The 27,571-nt window shown below is 38.5% G+C and overlaps 1 protein-coding gene across 3 annotated transcripts in view; it reads right to left on the bottom strand.

The window, feature by feature from the left end:
- Window positions 1-795: 795 nt before the first annotated feature.
- Window positions 796-27,571, bottom strand: part of ERMP1 (endoplasmic reticulum metallopeptidase 1) — a 121,868-nt gene continuing 95,092 nt past the window's right edge. For all 3 annotated transcript variants that reach the window (XM_045165041.1, XM_045165040.1, XM_045165039.1), the window contains exons 8-15: window positions 26,709-26,929; window positions 23,749-23,923; window positions 23,187-23,377; window positions 19,093-19,245; window positions 16,832-17,034; window positions 16,133-16,248; window positions 4,144-4,307; window positions 796-4,018 (exon numbers count right to left, since the gene is read on the bottom strand). In XM_045165041.1, coding sequence (XP_045020976.1) covers window positions 3,854-4,018; window positions 4,144-4,307; window positions 16,133-16,248; window positions 16,832-17,034; window positions 19,093-19,245; window positions 23,187-23,377; window positions 23,749-23,923; window positions 26,709-26,929 — 1,388 coding nt within the window. In that variant the 3' untranslated portion in view covers window positions 796-3,853. The remainder of the gene's footprint in view (window positions 4,019-4,143; window positions 4,308-16,132; window positions 16,249-16,831; window positions 17,035-19,092; window positions 19,246-23,186; window positions 23,378-23,748; window positions 23,924-26,708; window positions 26,930-27,571) is intronic.

Below are 27,571 nucleotides of genomic sequence, written 5' to 3'. Positions count from 1 at the left end.
TAGGTACTTTTAATAAGCTTATTAGTATTTTATTCTTGATGCTATTGCAAATAGAACTTTTATTTTTGGATTATTGTTAGTATATAGAAATAATTGATTTTTCTATGTTGAAATTGCATCCTACAACACTGTTCAATTCACTTACTAACTATATAATCGTTTTTTTGTGTGTGGATTCCTGGGCATTTCCTTTTTTTTTTTTAATTTTATTTTATTTTTAAACTTTACATAATTGTATTAGTTTTGCCAAATATCAAAATGAATCCGCCACAGGTATAGAAAATGATGTCATCTATAATCAGAGCCTGGGCTAGAGCCTCCAATACAATATTCAAGTGGCAGTAAGTAGATAACCCTCGTCTTCCTGACGTTAGGGGGAAAGTACCGAGTTTTTCATTATACATTAAGTATTATACATTAAGATGTCAGCTATTGAGTTTTCATAGATGGCCTTTATCAGGTTAAGGAAGTTCCCTTCTATTACATTTTTTTATCATAAAGAGGTGTTAACTTTGTCAAAAATTTTTCACTTCTGTTGAGATGATTATATTGTTGTCCTTTATTCTAATAATATGGTCTTATTACATTGACTTTTAGGTGTTAAACCCCACATTCCATTCCTGGGCTAAATCTCATTTTGGTCATGATATAGGCCAAACTTGAAGAAAAGACATTATCAATACACTTGTATTTTCACTAATCAAGTAAGGAAGTGGTAGTATCAAAAGAAAAGTACTGATGTACTTCAAAAATGCCCAAGATGTTTTTTCAAATAAAAACAGACATAAGGAGGCATAGATGCATTTTGGCTTTATTGGCCCTAAAAGACAGGGTATTATTAAGAACATAAGTTATTTGGCTGCTTCACCTTGTACTGAACTGTTCTGAGGGAACTCACTTGGAAAGGGAGGTAACTTGCATGGAGCTCTTGGAGCTCACAAGTGGGCTCTCTATTTTGGGGCCTGGAGGTGTGCCTTCCTTGTGAGCAGCAGGTCACTCTCTGGCTGAAAGATAGTATTTTCTCCCCCCACCCCATCCCCCAATGAAAGAACATCCTTTATTAGCCCTTCAGTGATTTTATTTGCCAACAGTGATGATAAAACTGCTAAATAGGCTGTAGGCTCAACATTTAATTTCTGTGAAATTCAAATGCACAATTTCATTCCACAGTAAAACAGATTCCAGTTGAAGCCATGCTGAGTTCTTTGCTCACATGACCCTTTAAAATAGGAATTATACCCACAAGAGCCAACTAGGTCTTTCTAAGCTCTAAAAGGCTTTATGGATTTAAAATAACTCTTCAGATGAGGGGTTACAGGAAAATATAAACAATGATGGTCTGTTTCTCTGTTAATGATACTGACTAGTATTTTTATTTCAGTTAAACTGTAAGGCAACAATTCATCCCTAGCAAACCAGTGAAAAGAAACAGACAGACATATTCATTCTTCCTACAGCTTCCTGAGTCCGCAGGCTGGCTTCTTAAGTAAGTGGTGGTGACGGTTTAGAAATCCGATCAGGCCTATGTACATCTGCTAAAGTATGAAACAAATACTGCATGCAACTGTCATTCTTAGGTAAATTTTTAAGAATTTCTTCAAAATCACAATCCTTCACACTTCGCCCAAATGTGCAGTACTGTGCAAAAACTAACAAGTTCTTCAGACTGCTGATCTGACGGTGTGCATATTAAGAGCCATGAGTATTGTGTGCCATTATTTAACCATTTTTGGCATTAAAGCAGTCCCCCAGAATATTAAGCATGCCCTGAGTCTAATGTGCATCTTGTTACTGACCTTCTACATCATTAGAGCTTTATAATGCCCAAGAAAACCAAAACAAGAGCAAATTGTCCACACAGGAAAAAAAGGCAAAAAGAAAGCCATGATTATTATCAAAAAGGAGTTAACAACATGCTTCCCAAGGAGGGGGTAGGCAGATGGGAATCACAGGGAACTCAGGTAATGCCCTTCCTCCACATTTGGAAGTTTGCTTTTCTTTTCCCTATAAATAATTTCCAGTAATCTATTTCAGATTAACCACAGAAACAGAAAATAAGCCTGTATTTTGAAATTCATTTAGATACTATTTTTCTCCACAATTGTGAGTCTATAAAAGCTATCAACAGTGCAAACTTTGTGTGTCACTTGAATCATCTAAGACTAGTGATACAGCTGACCCTTGACAACATGGTTTGAACTGTTACAGGTCCAATTATACAGGGATTTTTCATTAAACAGATATCACAGTACTACATGATCATAGTTGAATCCACAGATAGATGCAAAACCTTGTATACAGGGATGTGACAATGCACATTTTCAACGGTGCAGAGGTCAGCACTCCTAATCCCTGTGTTGTTCAAGGGTCAACTCTGTGGCTCTTACGAAGTCCAGGAGAAGCACTGGTTCCAGTGTCCGTGCATATGACATTTGGTACCTACCGTTCAGCTCTGGCTGTAACCCTGCTGTCTGTGTAGGCTCGGTTTTTAAGGAAATAGAAGGAGCATGATTCAGAATGCACACTGTATATATTGGACAAGCAGCTTTAAGAAGTAATTTCAAAGACACATACTACTATGTTCTCTCTGTTCAGGCAGATTCGAGTGCCACTGTTTTGTTTGTTTCACTATGGCTTTTCTTTAAAAAAAAAAAAAAAAAAGGGTTTTTTTAGCCTAGACTTGCTAAAGACAAAAACTGTCTAACTTTTTACATTTTTAATGGGGAAAAAAGAAAGCTAGCAGAATTTAGCATTGCTCTCACCAAACTCTTCCACTGCTGGAGCCAACAGCCATCTTCCTCAACATGAAAAGCATCTCTAAGTCCTAGAGCTGCTGTTGTGCAGGACCTAAACACCAACAGCTAGAAGGACACTCCAGTGCAAGCCACAGCCTCGAGTCTCAGGAAAGCCAGCTCTGCCAGACACAGTAAGTTACTGAGAAACTAACCTGTTCAGCTGGCTAGAAAACAAGGACCCAGTGCATCAATAATATTATGCCCTGAAGGATTAACCTTGGATAACAATATTCTGTTCATTTCTTTAAGAATCAATATATAAAATGCCCAGCTACTCCCACTCTCCTCCCACCCCCAGAACAGCCACCATGGCAACTTAGGGCTCTGAGAAGGGAAGTTCACATCCTGTATTTCCACAAACAGTATTCTAAACCAAAAGAGCCTGGAAATCCCAGAAGGAAACGGGTATTGAAAACCACCTCAGAAAAGCATCCCAACAATGGAACATGTCTGAAGGACAGGAGCCACCACTTCAATACAGGTTTCCACATCAGAGTACTAGGGCCTTAGAGCCACCAAGCACACTCTAAAGACTGCCCAGAGAAGCACCGCTCCCAGCACAGGCTGGGGCCTCAGAAGCCAGTCTTCATCTCAATTTCTTGTGACCAATCATTAACTCCTGTGATACTTTACCTACCATCTACTAACACAAAAAACAATGGTCTTGGGCTTTAACTGGAAATGTCATTTGTCTCATTAACAAGGGATTTACAGTACCTTCTGCATCGTTCATGATCCTAAGGGTTCAACTATTAAAACTGGTTTGCTGGCTTTTGTTCTTAAGGTCATATAAAATAATGACGTGTGTGTGTAGTACCCACGTGTGCTTAAGTGCCAGAAAACTGGTATTTTCAAGTGTCAAAAGGGCCATGCACTCTACTCCACAGTATAACCATTATAGATCATGCGCAGCCCTGAAGAGTGTTAGCCCACAAAGCTCTTTGAACATATGCTCGTTAAAATTCACTGACTTACATACAACCGTCCATGCAACACAAGGAGAAACTGTGCCACATGGAGTATCCCACTGGACCTGTACTTAGAGCTCATCCACAAGATTAAAATACAAAGAGATTGTAGGTGCACACCCAGGCAGAGGGAAATGTCCAATCTGGGAACTTCTCTCTCAGAGCATCCAGCTGGGAGGATCTCTTGTCTTCCCCAGAAAAATAGTGGGCAGCAATGGCCACAGTGACCATTCCTTCAGGCTGTTCTTCCAAGACCTGCAGGAGAAAGTTAATTAGTTCTCTAGCTCTAAGGAGGCAGAATACTGCCTGATCTCAAGGGTCTTGCCAAATACCACCTGGGAACCTGATCAGGGATACCAGCGATGCTGGGAGCTTCCCACCTGTACTTCTATCCAGAAGTGCCATGTGGAAGCCTGGAGTCCATGGGAATAAAAGACGAAGTAGTCCCCTCCTTTACTTGTGACTGGGGTGCCGTTGCCGAGAGACCACTGAGAAAGCGTAGCCCGTTTGTGGGTTCGAACATAGAATGACATATGGCTTGGTCCTGTAGGATAAAAGGAAGAACAGTTAAAACAACCCTCTAAAAAAGCAACAAGAAAAACAACCCAAACCAGACTACGAAGTTCATGCTTCACTACAATAAAGACACTCAGTACAAACCTAGTGGAGGGCTTTCAGTCTGGATGTTCATTATGAATCAACAAAGGTAAGCAATGAGGTGCAGAAAAAGCACAGAGTTCATAATAAGAAAACTTGTGTTTACATCATGGCCCAGGCATTTAAACATACAAGAACCTACCTACCACTCAGAAGCCCTTCTTCAGAAATCTACAGAATAACTGCAAAAAGTACAGCAAACGAGCACTGAGGATTTTAGTGTATCCACATATATTGTATTAGGACAAATATTAATGTAAAGGTGGAAGACTAATGTGCAAATGCTGCCTGTAAGACACAGAGGGAAAGGGGAAAGCAGATAAAACTGTTGTGTTGGCTTTGCTCTTTTAACAAGTTTCTGGCACTTAAGATTTACATTGTTGTTTTCATCGCCTATTTAACTTTTTGCTATTTGTATGCCAGTTTTTGTGGTATTCTTATCAGCTTATACATCATAGAAAAAGGAACACAAATACAGCAAGTAAAACTCAAGTAATTATAAATACTATGAGACAGTTGCGACTGCAAGTATTGGTCATAAAAATAAATGTGAATAGACACAACCCAGCTACTAAAAGAAAAATGTAGCTTAAAAAACTAGACCTAACCACATAGTGTATCCCAAGATATTCAGAAAGGGTAAAAATAAAGAACAAAGGTTATTTCAGGCAAGTGGACAGAGTCTTTAAAAGATAAGGAAATATTACAGATGAAATCAATGAAATAGACAATAGAACAAACCGACGTAATAATCAAAAATCTGTTTTGTTTTTTTAAACTTAACAAGACAATCACTCAGTAACCTGACTGGAAAAGAGCAGAGCAAACACTAGTACACACAAAGATAAATAAGAACCGATTCAAACGGCTGATTCATGTCAATGTATGACAGAACCACTACAATACTGTAAAGTAATTAGCCTCCAATTGAAATCAATAAATTTTTTTAAAACTACCAATAATAGAATTAAAAATGACACAACAAAAAAAGATAAATAAGAAAAATAAACAGAAGAAATATAAAAAATCACTGCATAACCACTATTATCTCCATAAGTTTGAAAACCTGAATGAAATAGGTACGTTGCTAGGAAAATACAGGTTATCAAAATTGAACACAGAGATAATAAAGCTAGAACAGGCCAATCTCTCTAGAAAAAGAAACCACCCTCAGAAAAAAAAGCACCTGGCCCAAGAGGTCTCAGAGGAATTCCAGCCAACTTTTCAACAGAATAGTTCTAATGCCCCATAAACTGCTGCAAGACATGAAAAGTAAGGAAAACTTACCAACTGTTTCTATGATCTGTAACAGTCACGGTGTGTTTACATTTATAATGTATACCTAAATTGTTAAAAACAGTACCAAAAACACCCCAGACCAGCATCATGCATCACATTAAGAAAATACACGATAACCTAATACACCACAGGAGAAAAATCCGATGATTATTTTTATAGATGCTAAAAAAGATTTTCACAAAATTAAAACCTATTCCTTATAAAAACATTGAAGGAATGGTAAGTTCTGAATGCTTCTTTAACATGATAAAAAATATACACTCTTTTAGTCCTAAAGTCAATATCTTACATAACAGGAAAACACTAGAGACTTGTGACTGGGGTGACTTGATTCTTGTGTCAAGAACCAAGTCAAACACAACAAACACTTGTGACTTGGTTCTAATGTCAAGAACAAGGCAAGGATGCTTACTATCTACACAACTGTTCTATATTAGAAGTATAGGATGTACTGTTTATAGACAGACCAGAGTTGGTAAAGAAAACTGTATTTACACATGATATACAGTAGTTGACAAACTATACCTGAGGTCTGTGTTAGTATGGCTCTTGGGCTAAGAATGGTTTTTTCACTTTTAAAGAGTGGCTAGCAAAAAAGGGAAGAATCTATAACAGAGACATACGGCAAAGTCTACAATATTTACTATCTAGCCCTTTACATTTTGGCGGTTCTTGGTATACCTGGAGAACATTAGTATCAATGATAAACTAAAAAATATTAAAGATTCAGTAAGACAGCAAGATGGATAGGGTGATTCAACATTACAGTGTCAGTTCTTAATTTATAAATTTGTAATGACCCTAACTACAATAATTTTATATTAGAGAATACTAAAGTTCTAAATACTAAAATTAATAAGCATGTAAAGAATGGCAAGGAAAACAGTGAAAACCAAAAACTACAAAGGATCTTCACTCTCCTAATCATTAAATGATTAAGCTTCTATAATTAAAAAAATGTGGTAACTGGTGCACAAACAGACCCACACACATACCACCAATTTTCTTTTTAATGATTTCTTAACCTCTGTAATCACAAAACACAGGTCAATAGATGTGCAATCTGCCTGTCAGGGACCTGATTTTTATTGGAATTCTCCAAACTGTGCAGGAAGGAGAGAGATTTAAATTTTTCTGTGCTTCCTTTTTACAGGCTAGCATTTAAATAAAAACCAATTTATTGGCATGAACAAGAAAACCAGTTGGTACAAAATGAATTTATTCCTAATTAAAATGTTAAAGCCTAGAAAAGGGAAGTATTCACCAGAAGAGGTGTCAGCTAGGGCCCTTACCTCTTACAAGTGCTGCTCTCCACTGCTTAACAAGCAAATCTTCCTATTTCACTACTACCATCTTGTGTCCTGCAGCTTCCCTTATCTACTAGATTTTCAAGTCCCTTCTGTGTTAAAACTGAATGAACTCTGCCTTCACACAATAAATGCAGTTACTTTTCACAATTGATATGATGGCCACTGGTCACCAAAAAATACAAAACCCAAACAGACTATGTGCAGAAGAGAAAGTTCAGAAGGAAGTGGGCAAAGCTGAGGGATATAGAGTCAAAAATTTGACAAGAGCACCAAAGTGACTGACTCAGTAAGCAGAGTCTTCAACAGATGGTGCTGGAACTGAATATCTATAAGGGAAAAGGACCTTGACCTCTACCTCAAACCATACACAAAAATTAATTCAAGGTGGATCCTAAGCCTAAACATAAAAATTTAAAGCTATAAAGTTTCTAGAAGAAAACAAAGTCTATCTTCATAATGTCTGGGTAGACAAGCTTTTTTGGAAGACACATAAAGCATTAATCCTAAAAGAAAAACATGATAAGATAGTCTCATCAGAAGACATCATTAAGAAAATGAATGGGCAAGAAAATCTGGTAACACTGTATCTAATAAAAGATTTTGTCTAGAATATATAAACTCCTCTAAGACAATAAGCCCAGTTTTTAAAAGGGAAAAAGACATGAGGAAACAAAGCATATGAATGCCAATAAGCACTTTGAAAAGTGTTCCACATCTTAATTATAAGAGGAATACAAGAGATACTACCACTCAACACCTATAAGGAATGATAAAATGAAAAAAGAAAAACCAGCAAATTCAGGAAGAATGTAAAGCAACTGGAATTCTTGTATACTGGTAGGAGAGAAAAATGGAAACAAAATTTTTAGAAAGTTAAACATAAGTCTATCCTATGAACTAAACAATTCCACTACTAGATATTTATCTACAAGAGGTGGAAAACATATTCCCAAGAAGCTTTTCATAAGAATGTTTATAACAGCTTTATCCACCTTAGCCCCAGACTGGAAAGAGCCCAAGTATCCATCAGTAGGAGAGTGATAAGCCATGAGACAGTCTGACTACTGACTGATACACTGACTACTAGTCAGCAGTGAAAAGGAACAAAATATTGATAACAACACCACAGCTCAATCTGAAATACATTATGCTTAACTGACCAGACACTGAATATTACATACTGGATGATTCCATGTGTACATATGAAATTCAAGAACAGGCTAATCAAATCTCTTAATGCAGAAATCAGAAAGGTGCTGCTCAGGCTCAGAGGACTAGAGTGTAAGGGAACTTTATGGGGTGATGGAAATATTTGTGTTTTGATAGGAGGTTATGTATGATTTTATCAAAACTAATGGAACTGTGTAAGATCTGGACATGTCAATGTATGTAAATTAGGCCTTATATATAGAAATATTCATTATATTTTATATTTATATATTAATGAATAAAAATAAGCAAGAGGGAAAGTTATGTTTGAAGATACTTTTCACTCAAAGTCCTAGACAACGTTCTGTCAGTCTTTTTTAAACTCCATAGTTAACATACAGAGTGAACAGTAGCAGAAACTTTTAAAAGTGAACTTCCTGTATTAGGGTTTTCTAGACAAACAGGATATGCAGAAAAAGTGAATTATTTTACAGAACTGGTTCATGTGATTGTACAGGCTGGCAAATCCAAACTCTGCAGGAGGCGCAGGCAGGCTGGAGACTCAGGGAAGAATTAGAATCCCCAGGACATGCTGGCAAAACTCCCCCTCCTTGAAGGAGGCAAGTCATTTTTTTTTTTTTTAAGGCTGTCGGCTGATTGAACAAAGCCCACCATGGTTATGGAGAACAACCTGCTTTACTCAGAATTTACTGATTTAAATTAAACGTCAATCCTATCCAAAAAATACCTTCACTAGAAATAGCTAACATGGTTTTTTTTTTTTGCCTCCCCTCCTTGTATCTGGATACCATCTTAAAAAAAAAATTGCCAAATGTAACTCAACACAATTGAGTGCCCATTAGGCGGTAGTAATATTTACTGGGCACAGAGACTAGAAAGAAAAAAAAAAACACATCCTTATCTGCCTCCCTTGAATGCTAGTGGAAAACCAGACATGAACTAAAGAACCATGATACAGGAGGTCAGGGCTACAGTCGAGATACGTACAAAAGGCACAGAATAGAGAGCAGCTGCTCAGTCTGTTAGAGGCAATGAAAGAGAGGTCTCAATAATACTGACATTTTGCCAAGAGAAGAAACAGTGCCAGAGAGAGAGAGAGAAGCAAGAAAACATCACTCTCACCAAGAGGGAGTATGTGACGATGGAAATGAGCACTTGGATGCAGCTAAGGAGTACATAAGGGAAGTGCTGAAAAAGCTGAAACAGGTATATACGCCAGATTACCAAAGACCAAACATGCTCTCTCCCAAAAAATTGGGGTGCATTCTGCAGCAGCAGGAAATCATAGAAAAGCTCTTTTAAGTAGGGAAGTGACATGATCAAATATACTTTTGCAAAATAATATTAGAAGACTTCAGACCACCATTTGAGAAACTCCAGGACCTGACTACTGGTTCTAAACATAGTATACCAAGAAAGGTAAACAAAGTCAAACTGTCTGCTAATGCCAGGCCCAATGCCCTTACGATCTACCTGACAACAAATTCTGACAATGAAAGTTTTTTACTAAGGCTCCTTAAAAATTATTTGCTTCAATTACTTTTAGAAACACTGTAAGCACTCAAGTTGCTGATCAAAAATAAGTCTGAGGAGGGGAAAAAAAAACCCACATGTAACATTAAAACGCTTAAGAAGTGAAAGAGAGAGAGAGAAAAGTAGCTGACTTATTCACTGCTTCAGAGGTCAACTTGACAGAATTCCAGGGAGGGAGAAACTGGAGATACTATGTTATAAAATGTCTGTACCACCCATGAAGCAGTATGGTGTTACTTGAAAGTTAACTTATTGAAAGCTTTAAACCACTGAAAATAATGTTTAACAAGTATAATTAAAATGCTAATATATCATTAATGCAAAATTTAGGCTTAAAGAAGGTAGGGAAAACCACTAGGTCATTCAGGTATGACCTAAATCAAATCACTTATGATGATACAGTGGAAGTGACGAATAGATCAATGGGATTAGATCTGGTAGAGAGTGTGCCTGAAGAACTATGAGTGGAAATTAGTAACACTATACAGGGGGCAGTGACCAAAACCATCCCCAAGAAAAATGCAAGAAGGCAAAGTGGTTGTCTGAGAACGCTTTACAAATAGCTGAGGAAAGAAGAGAAATGAAAGGCAAGGCAGAAAGGGAAAGATTCATCCAACTGAATGTAGGGTTCCAGAGAACAGCAAGGAGAGATAAGAAGGCCTTCTAAAATGAACAATGCAAAGAAATAGAGAAAAACAATAGAATGGGAAAGACCAGAGCTCTCTTCAAGAAAATTAGAGATATCATGGGAACACTTCAGACAAAGATGGGCACAATAAAGGACAGAAATGGTAAGGACCTAACAGATGCAAAAGAGATTAAGAAGACAGGGCAAGAATACACAGATGAACTGTACAAAAAAGGTCTTAATGACCCAGATAACCACGATGGTGTGGTCACTCACCTAGAGCCAGACAGAGCCAGACATCCTAGAGTATAAAGTCAGTGGGCCTTAGGAAGCATTACTACAAACAAGGTTACTGCAAATGATGAAATTGCAGCTGGGCTATTTAAAACCCTAAAAAATGATGCTGTTAAAATGCTGCACTCAGTATGTCAGCAAATTGGGAAAACTCCCTAGTGGCTTGGCCGGTAAAGAATCTGCCTGCAATGCAGGAAACCTGGGTTCAATTCCCGGGTCAGGAAGATGCCCTGGAGAAGGGAATGGCTACCCACTCCAGTATTCTTGCCTGGAGAATTCCATGGACAGAGGAGCCTGGCAGACTACAGTCCATGGGGTTGCAAAGAGCTGGACACGACTGAGTGACACTTTCACTTTCAGCAGCGGCCACAGGACTGGAAAAGGTCAGTTTTCATTCCAATTCTAAAGAAAAAAATGCCAAAGAACGCTTAAACTATCACACAGTTGTGTACATTTCTCATGGTAGCTAGGTTATGCTCAAAATCCTTCAAGCTAAGCTTCAGCAGTATGTGAACTGGGAACTTCCAGATATACAAGCTGGGTTTAGAAAAGGCAGAGGAACCAGAGATCAAATTGCCAACATTCACTGGATCATGGAAAAAGCAAGGGATTTCCAGAAAAGTTTCTGCTTCATTGACTACACTAAAGCCTTTGACTGTGTGGATCACAACAAACTGTGGAAACAAACTGGAATATTCTTAAAGAGATGGGAGTACCAGACCACCTTAGAACCAACAGTTAGAACCGAACATGGAACAACTGACTGGTTCAAAATTGTGAAAGGAGTACAACATGGCTGTATATTGTCATCCTGGTTATTTAACTTAAATGCAGAGTATATCATGTGAAATTCCAGGATAGATGAATCACAAGGTAGAGTCAAGGTTTCTGGGAGTTACATTAACAACCTCAGGTACATAGTTAATAGTCTAATGGCAGAAAGTAAAGAGGAACTAAAGAGCCTCTTGAGGAAGGTAAAAGATGAGTGAAAAAGCTGGCTTGAAACTCAACATTCAAAAAGCTAAGATCATGACATCTAGTCCTATCACTTCATGGCATATAGAAGGGGAAAAGATTGAAGCAGTGACAGATTTTATTTTCTTGGGCTCCGAAATCACTGTGGACGGTGACTGCAGCCATGAAACTAAATGATGCTTGCTCATTGGAAGGAAAGCTAAGACAAACCTAGACAGTGTATTGAAAAACAAAGACATCACTTTGCTGACAAAAGTTCGTATAGTCAAAGCTAAGGTTTTTCTAGTAGCATGTATGGATGTGAAAATTGGACCATAAAGAAGGCTGAGTGCTAAAGAATTGCTTCTTTTGAATTGTGCTGGAGAAGACTCTTGAGAGTCCATTGGACAGTAAGGAAATCAAACCAGTCAATCCTAAAGGAAATCAACCCTGACTATTCATTGGAAGGACTGATGCTGAAGCTCCAATACTTTGGCCACCTGTTGTGAAGAGCCGACTCATAGGAAGAAACCCTGATGTGGGGAAAGACTGAAGGCAAAAGAGAAGGGGGCAAAGGATGAGATGGTTAGATAGCATCACCAATTCAATGAACATGAATTTAAGCCGACTCTGGGAACTAGCTGAAAAACACTACCATCAAAAACATTCATAGTACTTCAACACCAGAATACACCTTCAAGCTCACATGAAACACCCGAGAGACCATCTGCTGCACCATAAAACACACTGCAATAAATTTAGAATAGAAACACAAAGTATGCTCTTAGGCCCCAGTGAAATTATGCTAGAAATCAATACTGAAAAACAAGTGTTAACAAAGTGAACCAGAATTTTAATTTATGAATAGTGCTTAGTGGGAAAAATACAGTATTGAAAGCATACATTAGAAAAGATGACCTAAAATCAATACTCTTAAGCTTCCATTTTAATAAACTGGATTTAATTTACTCTTCTTTTTCTAAACTGTAGAAAAATAAGTAATTAAAAGCAGCAGAAATAAATAAAATTGTAATAGGAAGTCAAGACTGGTTCTTTGAAAAGATCAGTAAAACCAATAAGGCTCTAGCTAGGCTAAGAAAAAAAGAGAAGACATAGATCACTAATTACTAGATTACTAATCTCAGAAATCAAATAGGTGACAACACTACAGGATGAGCCCATGGACAGTAAAAGAATAATGAAAGAATATTAGGGGCACTGGAGGCACCAAAATTTGATAACCCAAATGAAATAGACCAATTCCTTCAAAGACACAATCTGCCAATACACACACAAGAAAAAACAGAGGATCGGAAATTCTTTTCTTAAACGAAACTGAATGATTAACAACCTTCCAAAACAGAAAGAACCAGGCCCAGATGAGTTCACTAGTGAATTCTACCAAATATTTAAGGAAGAAATTATACAAATTCTCTACCATTTCTTCCAGAAGATAGGAGCAGGAGGATTTCTAATTTTGAGGCCAGCATCACCCTCATACCAAAACCACACAAAGACATTACAGGAAAACTTAAAGATCAGTATTCCTTCATAAACAGATGTAAAAATCCTCAACATAATATTAGAAAATCAAATCCAACAATGTATAAGAATTATACACTACAACCAAGTGGAATTTATTCCAGGTATACAAGATTGGTTCAGCATTTAAAAATCAAGTGATGTAATCCATCACATAAACAGGCTAAAAGAAAAACCACAAGATCGTATCAAAAGACAGAAAAATATTTGATAAAATCCAACATTCATTTACAATAGAAACTAGCAGCAAACTAAAAACAGATAGGAACTTCCTCAACCGGATAAAGAACATCCACAGAAAATATCCTACTCAGCTGGTAAGAAAGCTTTCTCATTAGGGTCAGGAACAAGGCAAGGATGACCTCTTACCACTCAGTTTCAAAATCAAAACTAGGAAGTCCTAGCTGATGCCACAAGATAAGGAAATAAAAAGTATAAAGACTGGGAAGAAAGAAAGAAAACTGCCTTTGTAAATGACATTATCATCTATGTAGAAAATCCAAAAGATTCAACCAAAGAAATCCTGGAACTAACAATTATAGCAAGGTTACAGGATACAAGGTTAATATACAAAGTCAGTTGCTTTCCTATATACCAGCAGTGAGCAATACTATCTACCTTAGCACCTCAAAAATTACATACTGAGGTATAAATCTCACAAGATATGTACAAAATCTATATGAGCAAAAGTGTGAAACTACAAAAATAAGATACAAATAAATGGAGAGATTCCATATCATGGATCGGAAGAGTCAATAACGATGTCATTTTCCCGAACTTGATCCTAGGTTCAACGCCATTCCAATCAAAATCACAAAAAGCTATTTTGTGGGTATTGCCAAATTGATATATGGAAAGACAAAAGACAGGCAATAAGCGGTATACTGAAGAAAAGTAAAGTCGAGACACTGACATTACCCAACTTCAAAAAATACTATAAAGCTACAGAAATCAAGACAGTGCAGTTAATGGAAAAAGAATAGAGAAACAGATGAGTAGAACAAAATAGAGCCCAAAATAGTCCCACACAAATATAGTCAACTGATCTTTGACAAAGGCAACTCAGTGGAGACAGGATAGTTTTCAACAAAAAGTACTGGAACAAATGCAAAAAAATCAATCTAGACACAGACCATATACCTTTCACAAAAATTAGTTCCAAACGTATCACAGACATAAGTGTAAAAAGCAGAATTTTAAAACTTCTGGAAGGTAACATCAGAGAAAATTTAGAGGCCTTGGGTTTGGCAATGATTTTTAGGTACAACACCAAAAGTGCATTCCAGTAAAAAAAAAGTAAGTTGGACTTCAATAATTTAAAACACTTATGCTCTATGAAAAACCCTGTTGAGATATGAAAATACAAAGTGGGCGAAAATATTTGCAAAATACATGATAAAGGACTTATACCCATATATAAAGAACTCTTAAATCTCAACAATAAATTAATAAATGGACAAAAGATCAGAATAGACACCTCATCAAAGAAGTTATACACATGGCAAATAAGTATGAAAAGATGCTAACAACATATGTCATTACATTCCCTAATGTAGTGGTAGTAACGAGATACCACTACACATCTATGCTGCTGCTGCTAAGTCGCGTCAGTCGTGTCTAACTCTGTGCGACCCGATAGACGGCAGCCCACCAGGCTCCTCTGTCCCTGGGATTCTCCAGGCAAGAACACTGGAGTGGGTTGCCATTTCCTTCTCCAATCTACACATCTATGCTGCTGCTGCTGCTAAGTTGCTTCAGTCGTGTCCGACTGTGTGACCCCAGAGACGGCAGCCCACCAGGCTCCCCTGTCCCAGGGATTCTCCAGGGAAGAACACTAGAGTGGGTTGCCATTTCCTTCTCCAGTGCATGAAAGTGGAAAGTGAAAGTGAAGTCGCTCAGTCGTGTCCGACTCTTAGCGACCCCATGGACTGCAGCCTACCAGGCTCCTCCGTCCATGGGATTTTCCAGGCAAGAGTACTAGAGTGGGGTGCCATTGCCTTCTCCACTACACATCTATAAGAATGGCTAAAATCCAAAACACTAACAGCACCAATGCTGGTGAGAATGCAGAGCAACAGGAACTCACATTGCTTGCTGGTAGGAATTCATACTTTGAAAACGCTTTGGCAGCTTCTTACAAAGGTAAATATAGGCTTATTGTACAGTCCAGCAATTGCACTCCTAGATATTTATCCAAATGAGTTGAAAACTTATTCTACACAAAAATCTGCACATAAGTGTTTATAGCAGCTTTATTCAGAATTGCCAAAAACTGTAACCAACCAAGATATTCTTCAACAGATCAACAGATAAAGATAAACTGTGGTACATTCACAGCAATAAAAAGAAATAAGCTATCAAGCCATTAAAAGACATAAAAACACCTTAAATGCAAATTACTAAATAAAAAAGGCCAATCTAGAAAAGGTACCAAGTAAAATTCCAAGCTATATGATAATCTGGAAAAGGCAAAACAATGGATATGGTAAAAGGTCAGTGGTTGCCAGAGGAGTGAGCAGAGAGGATCACCGAGGAGGGGACTTGAGGGCAGTGAATCTATGCTGTATCATATTTAATAATGAATACATGACAACTCACATTTGTCACAACCCACAGAACTGAGCAACACAAAGAATAAACTAAGGACTTTTGTTATTAATAATGTATCAAGGTTGGCTCATCAATGATAAGATATGTTCCATACTTAATGCAAAAGGAGAATAATAAGGTAAGCTGGAGGGTGGGGGGCAAACATGGGAAATCTTTGTACTTTCTGCTCAAATTTTTCTGTAAACTTTCTAAACTGCTCTAAAAAATAAAGTATTTTATTTTATTTTAAAAATCATAACCAGCTTCAGTTGCTTTTAAAAATGCTTAAGTTCTTCCTAAGTTGCTGGTCACTATTATAAATTTGAGGAAAAAATATACGTGCGTATTGAAATTTTTAACAAGTGATAGAAGAAAAAAAACTATCTGACTTACCTGTTGCTTCAAAGGTCAGCTTTATGGAATCCCAGGGTGTCTGTTCTTTGGATACAAGTCTGAAATGAGCAGGTTCTCTTGGAGAAACTTCTGGGGCAGGAAGATACCAGTTTTTCCTATTTGGAAAGGTAACTTCAATATTTAAGTTGCTTTATTGATTAACTTCTAGCTATAACTCATGGACACGCTCAGAATATAACAAACACATAAACTCTGATGGAAATGATGATAAACAATGTCAGTTTCTCTGAAGCCCAGGTTATTATGTAGTAAAACCTTCCTGAAGTTAAGAACAAGGATCCCAGGTGATCTGAGTTCCATTACCCATACTATTTCTTCTCCTCCATTCCTTCACTGCCAAACCATTAAACTTCCCAGAAATAAAACAATTAGAAACTGATGCTTAGCTGCTTGCTACCTGTTAGACCAGTTAAGAGGGCTACCCTTTGTTCAGGTTTCTAGAGGAAAGACGTCCTAAATTTGAAAAAGCAAATTTTGAAGGAAAAAAACAAACAAACAAACAAACTCCTGAGTGCTTTATCTGTAGTGATATCAGAGCTTTTGTAGTGATATAAAAGAAAATATATAAACAACACTCAACTTCTGTGTTAACCAGTTTAAATAACAGAGTACCAACACAGTGACAGGAACTGAGAACACACTAACCCCTAACTTAAAGCAGAGAAGTAATGAGCCAACCTGATGAGGAAGTGCACAGGGAGATACCAAGGGAAACCACAGAGCGGGGCATTCTCCTCACAGTCAGCTCGGATGGTGTCGTTGATCTCGGGAATGTGAGGTGTTATGTGAGACATGCCGGTATAATCAAATCCATTGATCCATACTCCAGAGTCCCGTTTAACTACGTTTCCATCCAGATCATGAAATGTTCTTGTTGTATGCTGAGAAGAACAAGCCTAATGAGGAAACTACTGTTTGAACTCCTTAACCCACATCCCTGCCCCACATGAACAAAAATGACTAGGTGACAATACCCAAAAAGTGAAGAGGCTACCGAGCAACAGGAACCCTCACGCACCACTGGCACCAACACTGCAGGAGACTGCTTAGCATTACCCCGTAAAGTTAGCACGCACATACCCTTCACGCCAGCAACTCCACTCCTGAGTGTGGGCCTTAGAGAAGCTTAAACGGGGTACAAGACAGTTGGTTCCGCACTGTCTGTATTAGCAAAAACTGGACACAACCCAAATGTCCATTAACAGTAGAATGGACAAATAAATTAGGGTGTCATCCTAGAACAGAAGTCTATTCAGCAATGAAAAATAATGAACTACAGTGATACAATTCAACCTGGAACACTCTGATATGCTGTTGGGCAATAAGAAGCAAAGTCACCAAAGAGCATTTATGGTTTGGCTTTATCTATAAGAAGCTCAAAAACAGGCAAAACTTATATGTTGTTGTTTAGAGATTCATACATATGTGGTACAGTGATGGTTAACTGCAACCTTGAAGATAGTACTTTGGAGGGTGGTAAGAGGGAGAGGAGCAAGGGATCTGGGGTTAAGAAGCGAACACGAGGGTTTTCTAAGGTGCAACTAATGATCCTTTAATTCAAGATGATTGTTTTACTATTTCTTACAAATATACTGCTATATTTGTATTTCATACAAATTTTTTTGAAAACCAACTATTTCAGTTTTAAAACACATGAACACTAAAACTCCTAAAAGGTCTTAAATACATTCTAAAAGAAATACACACACACACCCCTTTCCCTTTCAGTCTGTTACATGAAGCTAATTCATGTGCAAAGAAAAACAGAAATCACAGCCCACCACTAGATGACAGACTTGTGCCTAACAGAATGAAAAGGCACCTTGCTCCATCCTGAATAGCTCTATTGACAGTAGAAACCAGCCTGAAGAATATCAAATTCGAAAAGAAACAGTACAAAGGGCAGGGGTAAACCAAAGCCCACAGGCCAAATGGCCTGCTACTATTTTTATAACACAGCCACATGCATCTGCTGGTATTGTCCATGGCAGCTTTCACTCTGTAAAAACAGAGACCGCGTGGCTGGCAGAGCCCAAAATATTTATTACCTGGCCCTTTATAGGAAAAATCTGCCAAGTTCTGAAACTGGGGAAGAAGAGAACCCCAAAACAAATCAGGGCAGGAGTTTTTTAAAAATAATAAAAGTCTAGCTTCTCCTAATGACTACTGATGTAACATCAATCACATAATATGGATCACTGTGTCCTACAGATCTGTAAACAAGGAATAGTTGACTCTTCCTCAAAATCTCTCTGATATTTAAGTTCAAACGTATTATTATTAACTTACTCAAGTCTTTGAATAGTAATCTAGGTTATGACTCTTGGCTTTTCTGTTTGGCCACTCCATGCCCTCTAACAGGAAGAATGAAAAGAAGATGACTTAAGTTCAAGTTCTTTTTCCTGTTTTTTACAAGCTCTAAAAAGTTTGCAGAAAAACCTGAATCTAAGAAAGTTGTAAATCTCATTCTATTAATATCTAAGTTGTTATACTTTCACTATCCCATATTACCTTGAATATTACCTAAGATCAATCTTACTAGCATTTTAAAGAATCTGTTTCCTTTTGCCAGTTGATAGGAGTTCATATTTTTACTCAGTCTGCAGACAGCTTTACAATCTATACTTGTAACAGTTCATTACTCCATGATACATACATGCTTTCGTTTTTCTAAGTACATTTTGTAATTTGAACAGTAGTAAAAACAAACAGGTTTCCATTCAGTCCCTTGGGAGAAGGGTTTCTAGCTGATCAGAATGCCTCTTGATGGTCAATCTTTTCCTCACTGCCTTACACAAAATAGTCAAGGTACAATTAACAGGTCAACAGTAGAAAAGTCAGTTATGTGTTTTGAGCTTTACTGTTGACTAGTGAAGCTCAAAACACCATAAGCCTTTCCTGTCTAGAATCTCAAATAGCTCACACAAAATCACTCTTACCTGAAGAAACACTCTCTTTGGCTTTGGACTGGCAGGGTTGGAGCTGTACGGGAAAAAAGTTCCACTGCAAACAAGGAGGAATGTAACTGTACATACCAAAGTTAAACTTAGCATTGTTCTTTTTGTGCTTTTGGCAAGGTAGATGAAGTTAATCTAAAAACACAAAAACAGAAAAATTACCATTGGCAGGAAAGTGGTTTTAGTGACTTTCTAACAGGCATTGTAGCAGATAATGAAGGACATGTATCAGCATGTGCTAACATACTCCAGCTTCCAGTACAAAAGGCACTAATTATAAGGGATTTCCATCACAAGTCAAGAGTCTAAATAAATGAGAGATGCCCCTATCTGCATGGTGATGGCTTCTTGACAGGCAGCCAGACAGTAAGGGGGATCAGGGAAACTGAGACAGGGTCTCTGCTCAGTCAAGAGATGAGAGCATGTATATCTGTCAGTCAAACTATGGCCTTATTTTATTTCTGATTCTATCAATACTCTGTAGCCAAAACTGTACAGCAGACAACTATATAACTGTACTAGACATCATGACATGTTTTTATTAAAGAAGTAACCCTTCATGCAAGTAAGCAGGCCTATTTCAAAACAAAACTCCAGTTCTATTTGTAATGCTTTCATAACACGCCCAGGTGCTGCTGCTGCTGCCAGAGTCCCCTAAATGAGCATTTAGATGTGCCTTCAAGACTGCCTGTGAACCTGCATGTAAGGGAGAACTGCTATAAAAGTAGTTCTGCACTTGAAACTTACACAGCATCATAAATCAACTTTTAGTTCAATTGAAAACAAACACAAAACTCTGAAAACTGAAACAAACTAGGAAAATAAAAGTCATTCTGCTCTTTTCATTGCTGAGTTAACCAAAGCCAACACAAAACAACAAATCTGAACTTGGGCAGGAAAAACAAGTAGCTCAGTCTCAAGATGGGCATCCTGAAAGTCCTAAATATATTAGTTTCTTAGTTGCAATAAATCACTGAATTAAAGTTTTGGGGGACACACAACTCATAGAATATGTTCACAGATCCCTTAGGGGTTCTGAAGGAGCCACTCCAAGAAACAATGACCTAATCCCAGCTCCCCTCATTGGCTACCCTCCCAGGGTCAATAAAAAGGAAAGTGAAGAACATAAAGGTGAAAATATTTTTTTGAGATGAAAATGAAAAATTATTCATACCAAGGACTCAACTATATGAAACTAATAGAGAGATTTTATATCTACAGTGTAACATGTGCCATCCAGAGTAATCTCCAGCAAAGGAGTACTGGCCTTAGGTTTTCACACTGGAGCCAGAAAGGAGAAAAAGTACCCAAAGATTTAGGGTAGTGAGTTAGCAAAACAGTTTGTTACCCTGTCTGTCCCTCTTCCTCCTAGGAGTCACAATATTTAAAATGTGGCTCCTTAGCACAGTACCAAATACCCTGCCACGAAATGAGTTTCACCTCCAGTGGAAGGCTGGTTAGGTTTTGGTACAGAGTCATGTGGGTCCAGATAAAATCTCCCTGTGGTTCCTGTCATTCTCCACCTAGAGCTCTCCTACAGCTTCCGGTTCGGCTATAGTTCCCACATCCACATTCTCTCTTCTTCAGGTTATGAGGCTCATCTTCTGCCTCTTCTGTCCACCTTCTGGAAGAGGTTTGGTTAATGGTGATAAATGAAAAGGTGATCGCAGAGGGAGAGAAGGAAGAAGAGAATGGCCTAAGTAACAGTGTGTCTGGATCCCACTGTCTTAACTGTCACTATCTTTTGTCTTAAATATCATATCTGATATGGTTCCGAAATGGGTGTGAATGAAAATGAAGAGAAGCATGAGAAGGGACTATGGAATGTCCAGTGTGTACTGGCTTTTTCTGTTTCTCTCTGACAGTTTCCTCCTGATCCCCCTCCTATCAGGAGTCTCATGTAATCAAGATAACCATGACGGCCCCAGCACGGGATAACTCCCAGAAGCCTGTTACCAGTCATTTGATGGCAATTTAATTGCTTCCTAGCAAATATAGTTAATAAATCCCCATACACTTAGAGAAAAGCTCTCAGAAGTATGCATTATGGTTCAGTTCTCCACTACCCAAGGAGAAAAGGCTCACTCTATTAAAAAGGCACTATCTATAACACAGGTACACACAAATAAGAGTGAAGAGAATGGTAAGCCACAACATCGAAGAGCAGCAGAGTTATCTCACATTATAATGACAATCAAATTAGAGCTTAAAATATTTCAAGAGGTACCTCCAAAAGCTTTCCTAATAAAATATAATTTAGAAGATAATAACTTTAATCTAGTTGTTTATGGTTTCAAAGATTTCCATGCTTTGGGGTCACTCCCAGTTTTCAGGGTTCATTTTGTCCCCGGTTCATATGGAACTGATCTGAAATGCCCCACACTTTGATCATCTTTTATGAGCCATTCACGGAAGATGGTTTAAATACATTTGGGGGGTGGAGGATCCAGTTCATAACTTCTCTTACTCTAGATTAAACCTAATCTACATATGACGACACTACAAACTCCTTTAATTCTCACGACAGCCAACCTATCAAGAAACACAGAGGATTTAAAGGCTTAACATTAAAACCAAGAGAAGTAAACCTTGAACAAAGAGCACTTTAGAATTTTCCATCCATTCCTGAAAATACCAGTAAAGACTTAACCATAGTATTAATGGTAAAAAAAAAACCAGTTCTGTGTATAAGAATTACTCTACAGGGCTATAGACACAGTCACATACACTGTTTATTGGTGATTTGGGAGAAGGAAATGGCAACCCACTCCAGTATTCTTCCCTGGAAAATCCCATGGGTAGAGGTACCTGGCCAGCTACAGGCCATGGGGTCACAAAAGAGTCGGACACAACTTAGTGACTAAACAAGGACAAATTGTCTATTGAAAGGACTTCCATGGATCGTGCTGACCATGCATGTGGTATTCTTATCTCTGGTTCATAGATCTGAGTCTTCACATGAGATGCCTTTTACTGTATCGGTGTGAAAAGCTCATTGTCCTCTCCATGGAGGAAAGAAGTATAAGAGCCATAACTACTTTTTCTGTTTTGTCCCCTAGCCTCAAGTCTCAGAGTATAACTCCAGGTATTCAATGACTATGTCTTACTCTTAGGAACTGCAATGAAAAGAACCACAGAACTGGGGAGGGCTGACACCACGCGAAGGGCAGAGCTCTGCCTGGAGCTTGCTCCAGCAGGGTGGATGTTATCCACTCTGCACCATTTCTTCCCCCTCTCCCCTGTAGAGAGTCCCAGGGAAGAGAAGCAGGCATGGCAAGCCAGGACTCTCTCTCCGCGGGCGGAACACGGACAGCAAAATGACAAGGGCTGTGACGCGTTCTCATTACTTGGTAAATGAGCGTGCTCGGGTGCCGTAAGTGTGTCACTCAAGGACACAGACTCAACTAGTGACCTTGGCGGTGCCAGCAATGAGGTGGGTGAATGACAGTGGAAAAGTCCCCATCAGAATGAGTCTCCCTTCACTGGCTCTACCAGCAACGGTGAAACTACCACGTATTTATTAACACTTGCCTCTAGTCAGTAAGTTCAAAACACAGTCTAAAAATTCACCACCAAGCAATCTCTACCAGTTCTCACTTGGTATTCATTCCACACATTCACATTCAGGTGCTTTGAAAGCTATCTGAAAAGTATCATCAGAGGATTTGGGAGCATGAGAAAGCAAAAGTAACAAACCCCCCCTTCTATGTTTTCTGACCACACTGAACCTACAATATGCACGATTTCTTTGGCTTAAGAGTAGAAAAAGTGTTGGCCACTCAGTCGTGTCTGAGTCTGCGACCCCATGGACTGTAGACCGCCAGGCTCTGCTGTCCATGGAATCTTCCAGGCAAGAATACTGGAGTGGGTTGCCATTTTCTTCTCCAGGGGATCTTCCCGGCTCAGGGGTTGAACTCAGATCTCTTGCATTTCAGGCGGATTCTTTACAGTCTGAGAAACCAGGGAAGCTCTTCAATACTATTTCATAAGATCTAGCATGGTTAAACTCATCACATATTTATATATAAAATGAAGAAGGAAATTAAAAAAAAAAACAAAAAAAACTTTTTCCTTACAAAATAGGATGAGAGAATCATGGTACAACCAGCCAAAATAGAGGCCAGCACAACATCAGGTGGAATTTCCGAACCACTCCTGCCAAGGATAGGGGTAAACATCTCAAATACTGCCCAGATGAGGTACAGTGCATACAGGTATGGAATAAACATCCCCAAAAGGTAAAAGGCAATAAATTTTCCTCCAGCACCTAGAGAAAAAAAGAAAGAAAACATACATCTCTGAAATTCTCCAGTGAGATAATAGCTTTTTATAGCAACAGTGTATCTTTACACCTAACAAAAATTAGGTTAGCAGTGACTTGGCCTTTTGGTACATGTTATAAACAGAGATAAAACACTTTGAGAGGGTAAAATACAAATAAGAAAACAAAAAATGTAATATATTACCATGTGTTCATTTATGTAAGAATGATGGGTATAAGATTAACATCTGTGTGATCTTAAAACAGCAACAATTTTGAAAGCCTAACCAATAAAATCAAATAAGGAGACAAGTTTCTGGAAGCCTTAATGTATTTTAAGGCATTTCCCGTTTGTATTGCAACCAAAAAGACCCTACCATGCTGCTTCAAGTCCTTTTGCACGCAAAGCTTTGTGAGCAACGGGAATGCCACCCAGACAGCACTAATAAATGCAGAGCAGAGCCCTCGGTAAGTGAGAGCTGTAAGGAACCCACAGTGTACAAACAACGAGACATCAAAAAATACTTCTCCCAGATACTGGCCACTGGCATTCTGAAAGAAAAAAAATACAGACAACTCATCAAGATCTTCTATTGCAGTATAATTTCCACTGCTCAGAAAAGCTACATTTTGTCTTGAGCAGGGTCTATCCTTTAAACTATGAAGTAAACACTGACAAAGCTACCTCCTCTCACGAAGCAGTAAGTTCAAACTGCTGCACAGGAAAGGAGAGTTTAACAAGTTAGGGTAAAAACATCGTTACTCATATATGAGCTTTCCCTCCACTGGGCTGAGAGACCTTTGGAAATGTTCTAAAGTAGAAGAAAGGACTTCCCTTAAAACATTCACTACTATAAGCTCTTATTCATGAAATTTTCAAAGAATGTCAAGCAAACCAGAGAAACAACCCATATGAAGAACAGTATAAGCTGTTGCAGCGCCTCCAACAGCATGCCTCAAGAACTGCAGGACCTTTAGAGCACAGGGCCATGGGGGGTTTGATCAACATTTTTTGAGGTTTAAAGTCTGAAAGTCTGAGGATTCCTGTACAGCACCTTGAGTTCTGCAGACGAAATTTGCCTTTTGAACTTTATACATTTTAACTTCTGCACCAGTGATTCTATTACTGTAAACATGCAAGTTATAATTTCGGTGCAGAAACATCAACAGAAATAGGTATGTTTAAGCTTTTCTCTCTCCTCTGCCTTCTCATTTCTGTACAGTCCAGGGCATGTTTGTTAAAAGGGCCCGTACTTCAAAAATGCAAAAGAGTTTCAGTCACACATGTTTCAAAACAAACTAAAGGTCACTTGACAAACTTCCTTGGACAATGAAAGATAGGCTATTGTTGGTAAAATATTAGATGTTCAACACTATTAATCAAGAGTCATGGTCTCTGAAAAGAATAAAATAGTTCTCAGGATTCAATTTGAAGCCAGATTCCACTCAGATATTTAAAAACAAAGACATCAACAATGAAGACTGTAATAACTGAAGATGTTTTACACTGTTCCCACTATACCAAGTTCAAACATCCCTCAAATCTAGTTCCCCTCTCCCCACCTCTATCACCCTTTACCCCTTCCAGTCCATTGGTAATGTATACTGTTACCAGTGTGTTCCTGCTGAATCACAAATCTTCTCATTCAATATCCTGCCTAGAAAGTTTAAACTGTGGCCCCAGTGATTTTTAGGGTTATGCTCTAACTATCAACCTTATCTTCACCACACTGAACTTCTTATTGCCTGTGACCCAAATATATCTTGTACATTCTGACCTTTGCCCATCAACCAGTTCCCTGGTACATTTCTACTCAGGCCACAAAAAACGCAGTTCAAATGTCACCACCTTCTTCATGAAGCCTTCCTGACTTCCACAAACAAAGCTAATCTCTCCTGGCCCTACAATCCTACAGCACTGTGAAACTATCACTCTATTTCACTTTATCCCAGTGCACTGAAGTCACTGTGGTTTCCCCATCATTTCATCCCCCAATGAGACTGTGACCTTCTCAAAGAAAAGACTAGGCCTGAGGATGGGAACCCACTGGGTACTCAAAGACAGTATGAGACAAAAATGAAAATATTACTCTTTCTACTGTGCCTTCAGCCCAAAGTTTCATAATTGGACAACTGAAATTAGACAGAATTTTACTAAGCATTCCTGTCTTACCCTCTACTGTACCCCAATGCCATATCAACCAGAGTGTCAGCCACACTCCGGTTACATCCCACTGCAGCAAGAATAAACACTTGAAATTGAGCCGCATCATGTAGTTCTTTTGGAAACTGAAGTCATGAAGATATAAGTATTGGCTCAACCATAAACAGATGGCTAACCTCAATGAATCTTTCTTCAGTAGGGCCTGCCACACAGAAGGGCTCCTTACACCATATCCCAACATGAACTGAACTGAGACCAAGCTTCAGGTACTGAAGACATGCTAGTGAAAGTATGCTGTTTACAGTCTTCCGTGTCCCCAGTCTAATCCCCAGCAGGACAAACTGAAATAAACAGGTGTGCACATGCCATACTGAAAATGATGGAAGAAAGAAAGATTTTCCCTTTTATTATCTTAGAAAATCAGAATGTGTGTGGCTTGCTCTCTCACTAATTATTCAGTTTTTAGTCCTGCTCTCTCATAAACCTAATATTAACTTTGTTTTTACCAAATGTATACAGTTGAAACCATGACTACGGCTATTTCTCTAAGACAGCATATATCATTTTGGAGCTCTATCTCCCTTCCCTTTCTCTCCTCAGCAATGTGTCATTAACCCCCAGACCACCTAGCATGCTGACAGAATCTGTATCAACAACATACAGGGTTTAAAAAAAAAAGTAAAGGAGACTGAACATGTTCAGTGCAGCTTTAGATACAGTGCTCATCCAGGCAGAAAACAGTGTGTCAATTCTGTGCCCGAGACTGCCTAAGCATGGGGGACAGTGAACAGAATCATCCCTGCCCTCAAGGAGCTGACAGTCCACCAGAGAACAGGGCTATTCAAATAAAAATAAGCGGTGGTCCCAGGGAAGGCTGGCAGATTAAAGAGCATCCCACTGTCAGCAGAGGCAGAAGGCTATGCTAACACGCCTTGCTGTCACCAACACCCCAAACACTGTTTGCCAGCCGTGTAAACTCAGTGATTTAAAGTCTGCAACCCTCAGAATAAGAAGTTTTCCAGAAAGTCAACATGGTTCTGGGAGTCAATTTTCCATAACCATGCCAAACAATTTTTGGTGTCACAAAAGGCCAAACATAAGGAACCCCACCTGAGTTTGACTTCAATCCTTGAAGGTGGCAGAAAGAAATCAATAACAAAGCCCAACACTTACCACATAATAAAATCTTTTTGCAAGGGTATGTATGAATATTATTTTGGCTACAGCTGCAGTTCCATACAGACAAACGGAGACATAGAAGTGGTTATACCATGAGAGGGACTGTCCAATAAGGGAGATGAACACTGCTATAATGAGAACTGTAACCAAGCTGGTAAACCAGCTTATCAGAGTGATGCCAAGTCCACAGAAGAAGTCCTTTGTGTAGGTAGCAGCTGACGGAGAGAAAACAAGAGTAGTGATCACTGTCTTTATCAAATCAATTTCACAACCAGTTAGTAGAATTAAAGGAGCAAACATTAAAACAAAATTTACCACTATAATTGAAAATATTAAAATTTCCTAGGGGTAAGGTTTGTTAAACATTACAACAAGGAAAGTATCAGTGAATAAAATTCAAGTATGAACATTTGCTGAGAGTCTGTGGGTACAAAGGACCCAAAGAGGTAAGTCTTCAGGAGAAGTTCAGCTATATTCCTGACTGGGAAAGGGAGTCATCTTGATTTTTATCACCTCTGGAATGCTTTGTGTATTGAAATAACAGCAAAAATGGAAGGCAGAGTTACATATAAAGTCTTACCAAAAGAAACTTAACACAGGAAGAGAAGCAGCATGAGAAAATAACCAGTGATTAAGGAATATTTAAATCACTGCTAAATATCTGACCTGCTAACAGCACACACTAACTTAAGACTATAAAACAGTTCAAGCAGAAGCAGACCAATTTAACTAGAAGCAGTTCATTCATACTCCAGAACAGGGTGCTACTGGTCTGCAATGTGGACACTTTTTAAGGGACTCTTCACTAAAAGTCAATCTTTACAAACCATTTTCTACAAGCTTTTGAAGTACTTCCA

Source organism: Bubalus bubalis, chromosome 3 (genome assembly GCF_019923935.1).
Source record: "Bubalus bubalis isolate 160015118507 breed Murrah chromosome 3, NDDB_SH_1, whole genome shotgun sequence".
Lineage (NCBI taxonomy): Eukaryota > Metazoa > Chordata > Mammalia > Artiodactyla > Bovidae > Bubalus > Bubalus bubalis.
This window is presented reverse-complemented; position numbering and strand designations above follow the sequence as displayed.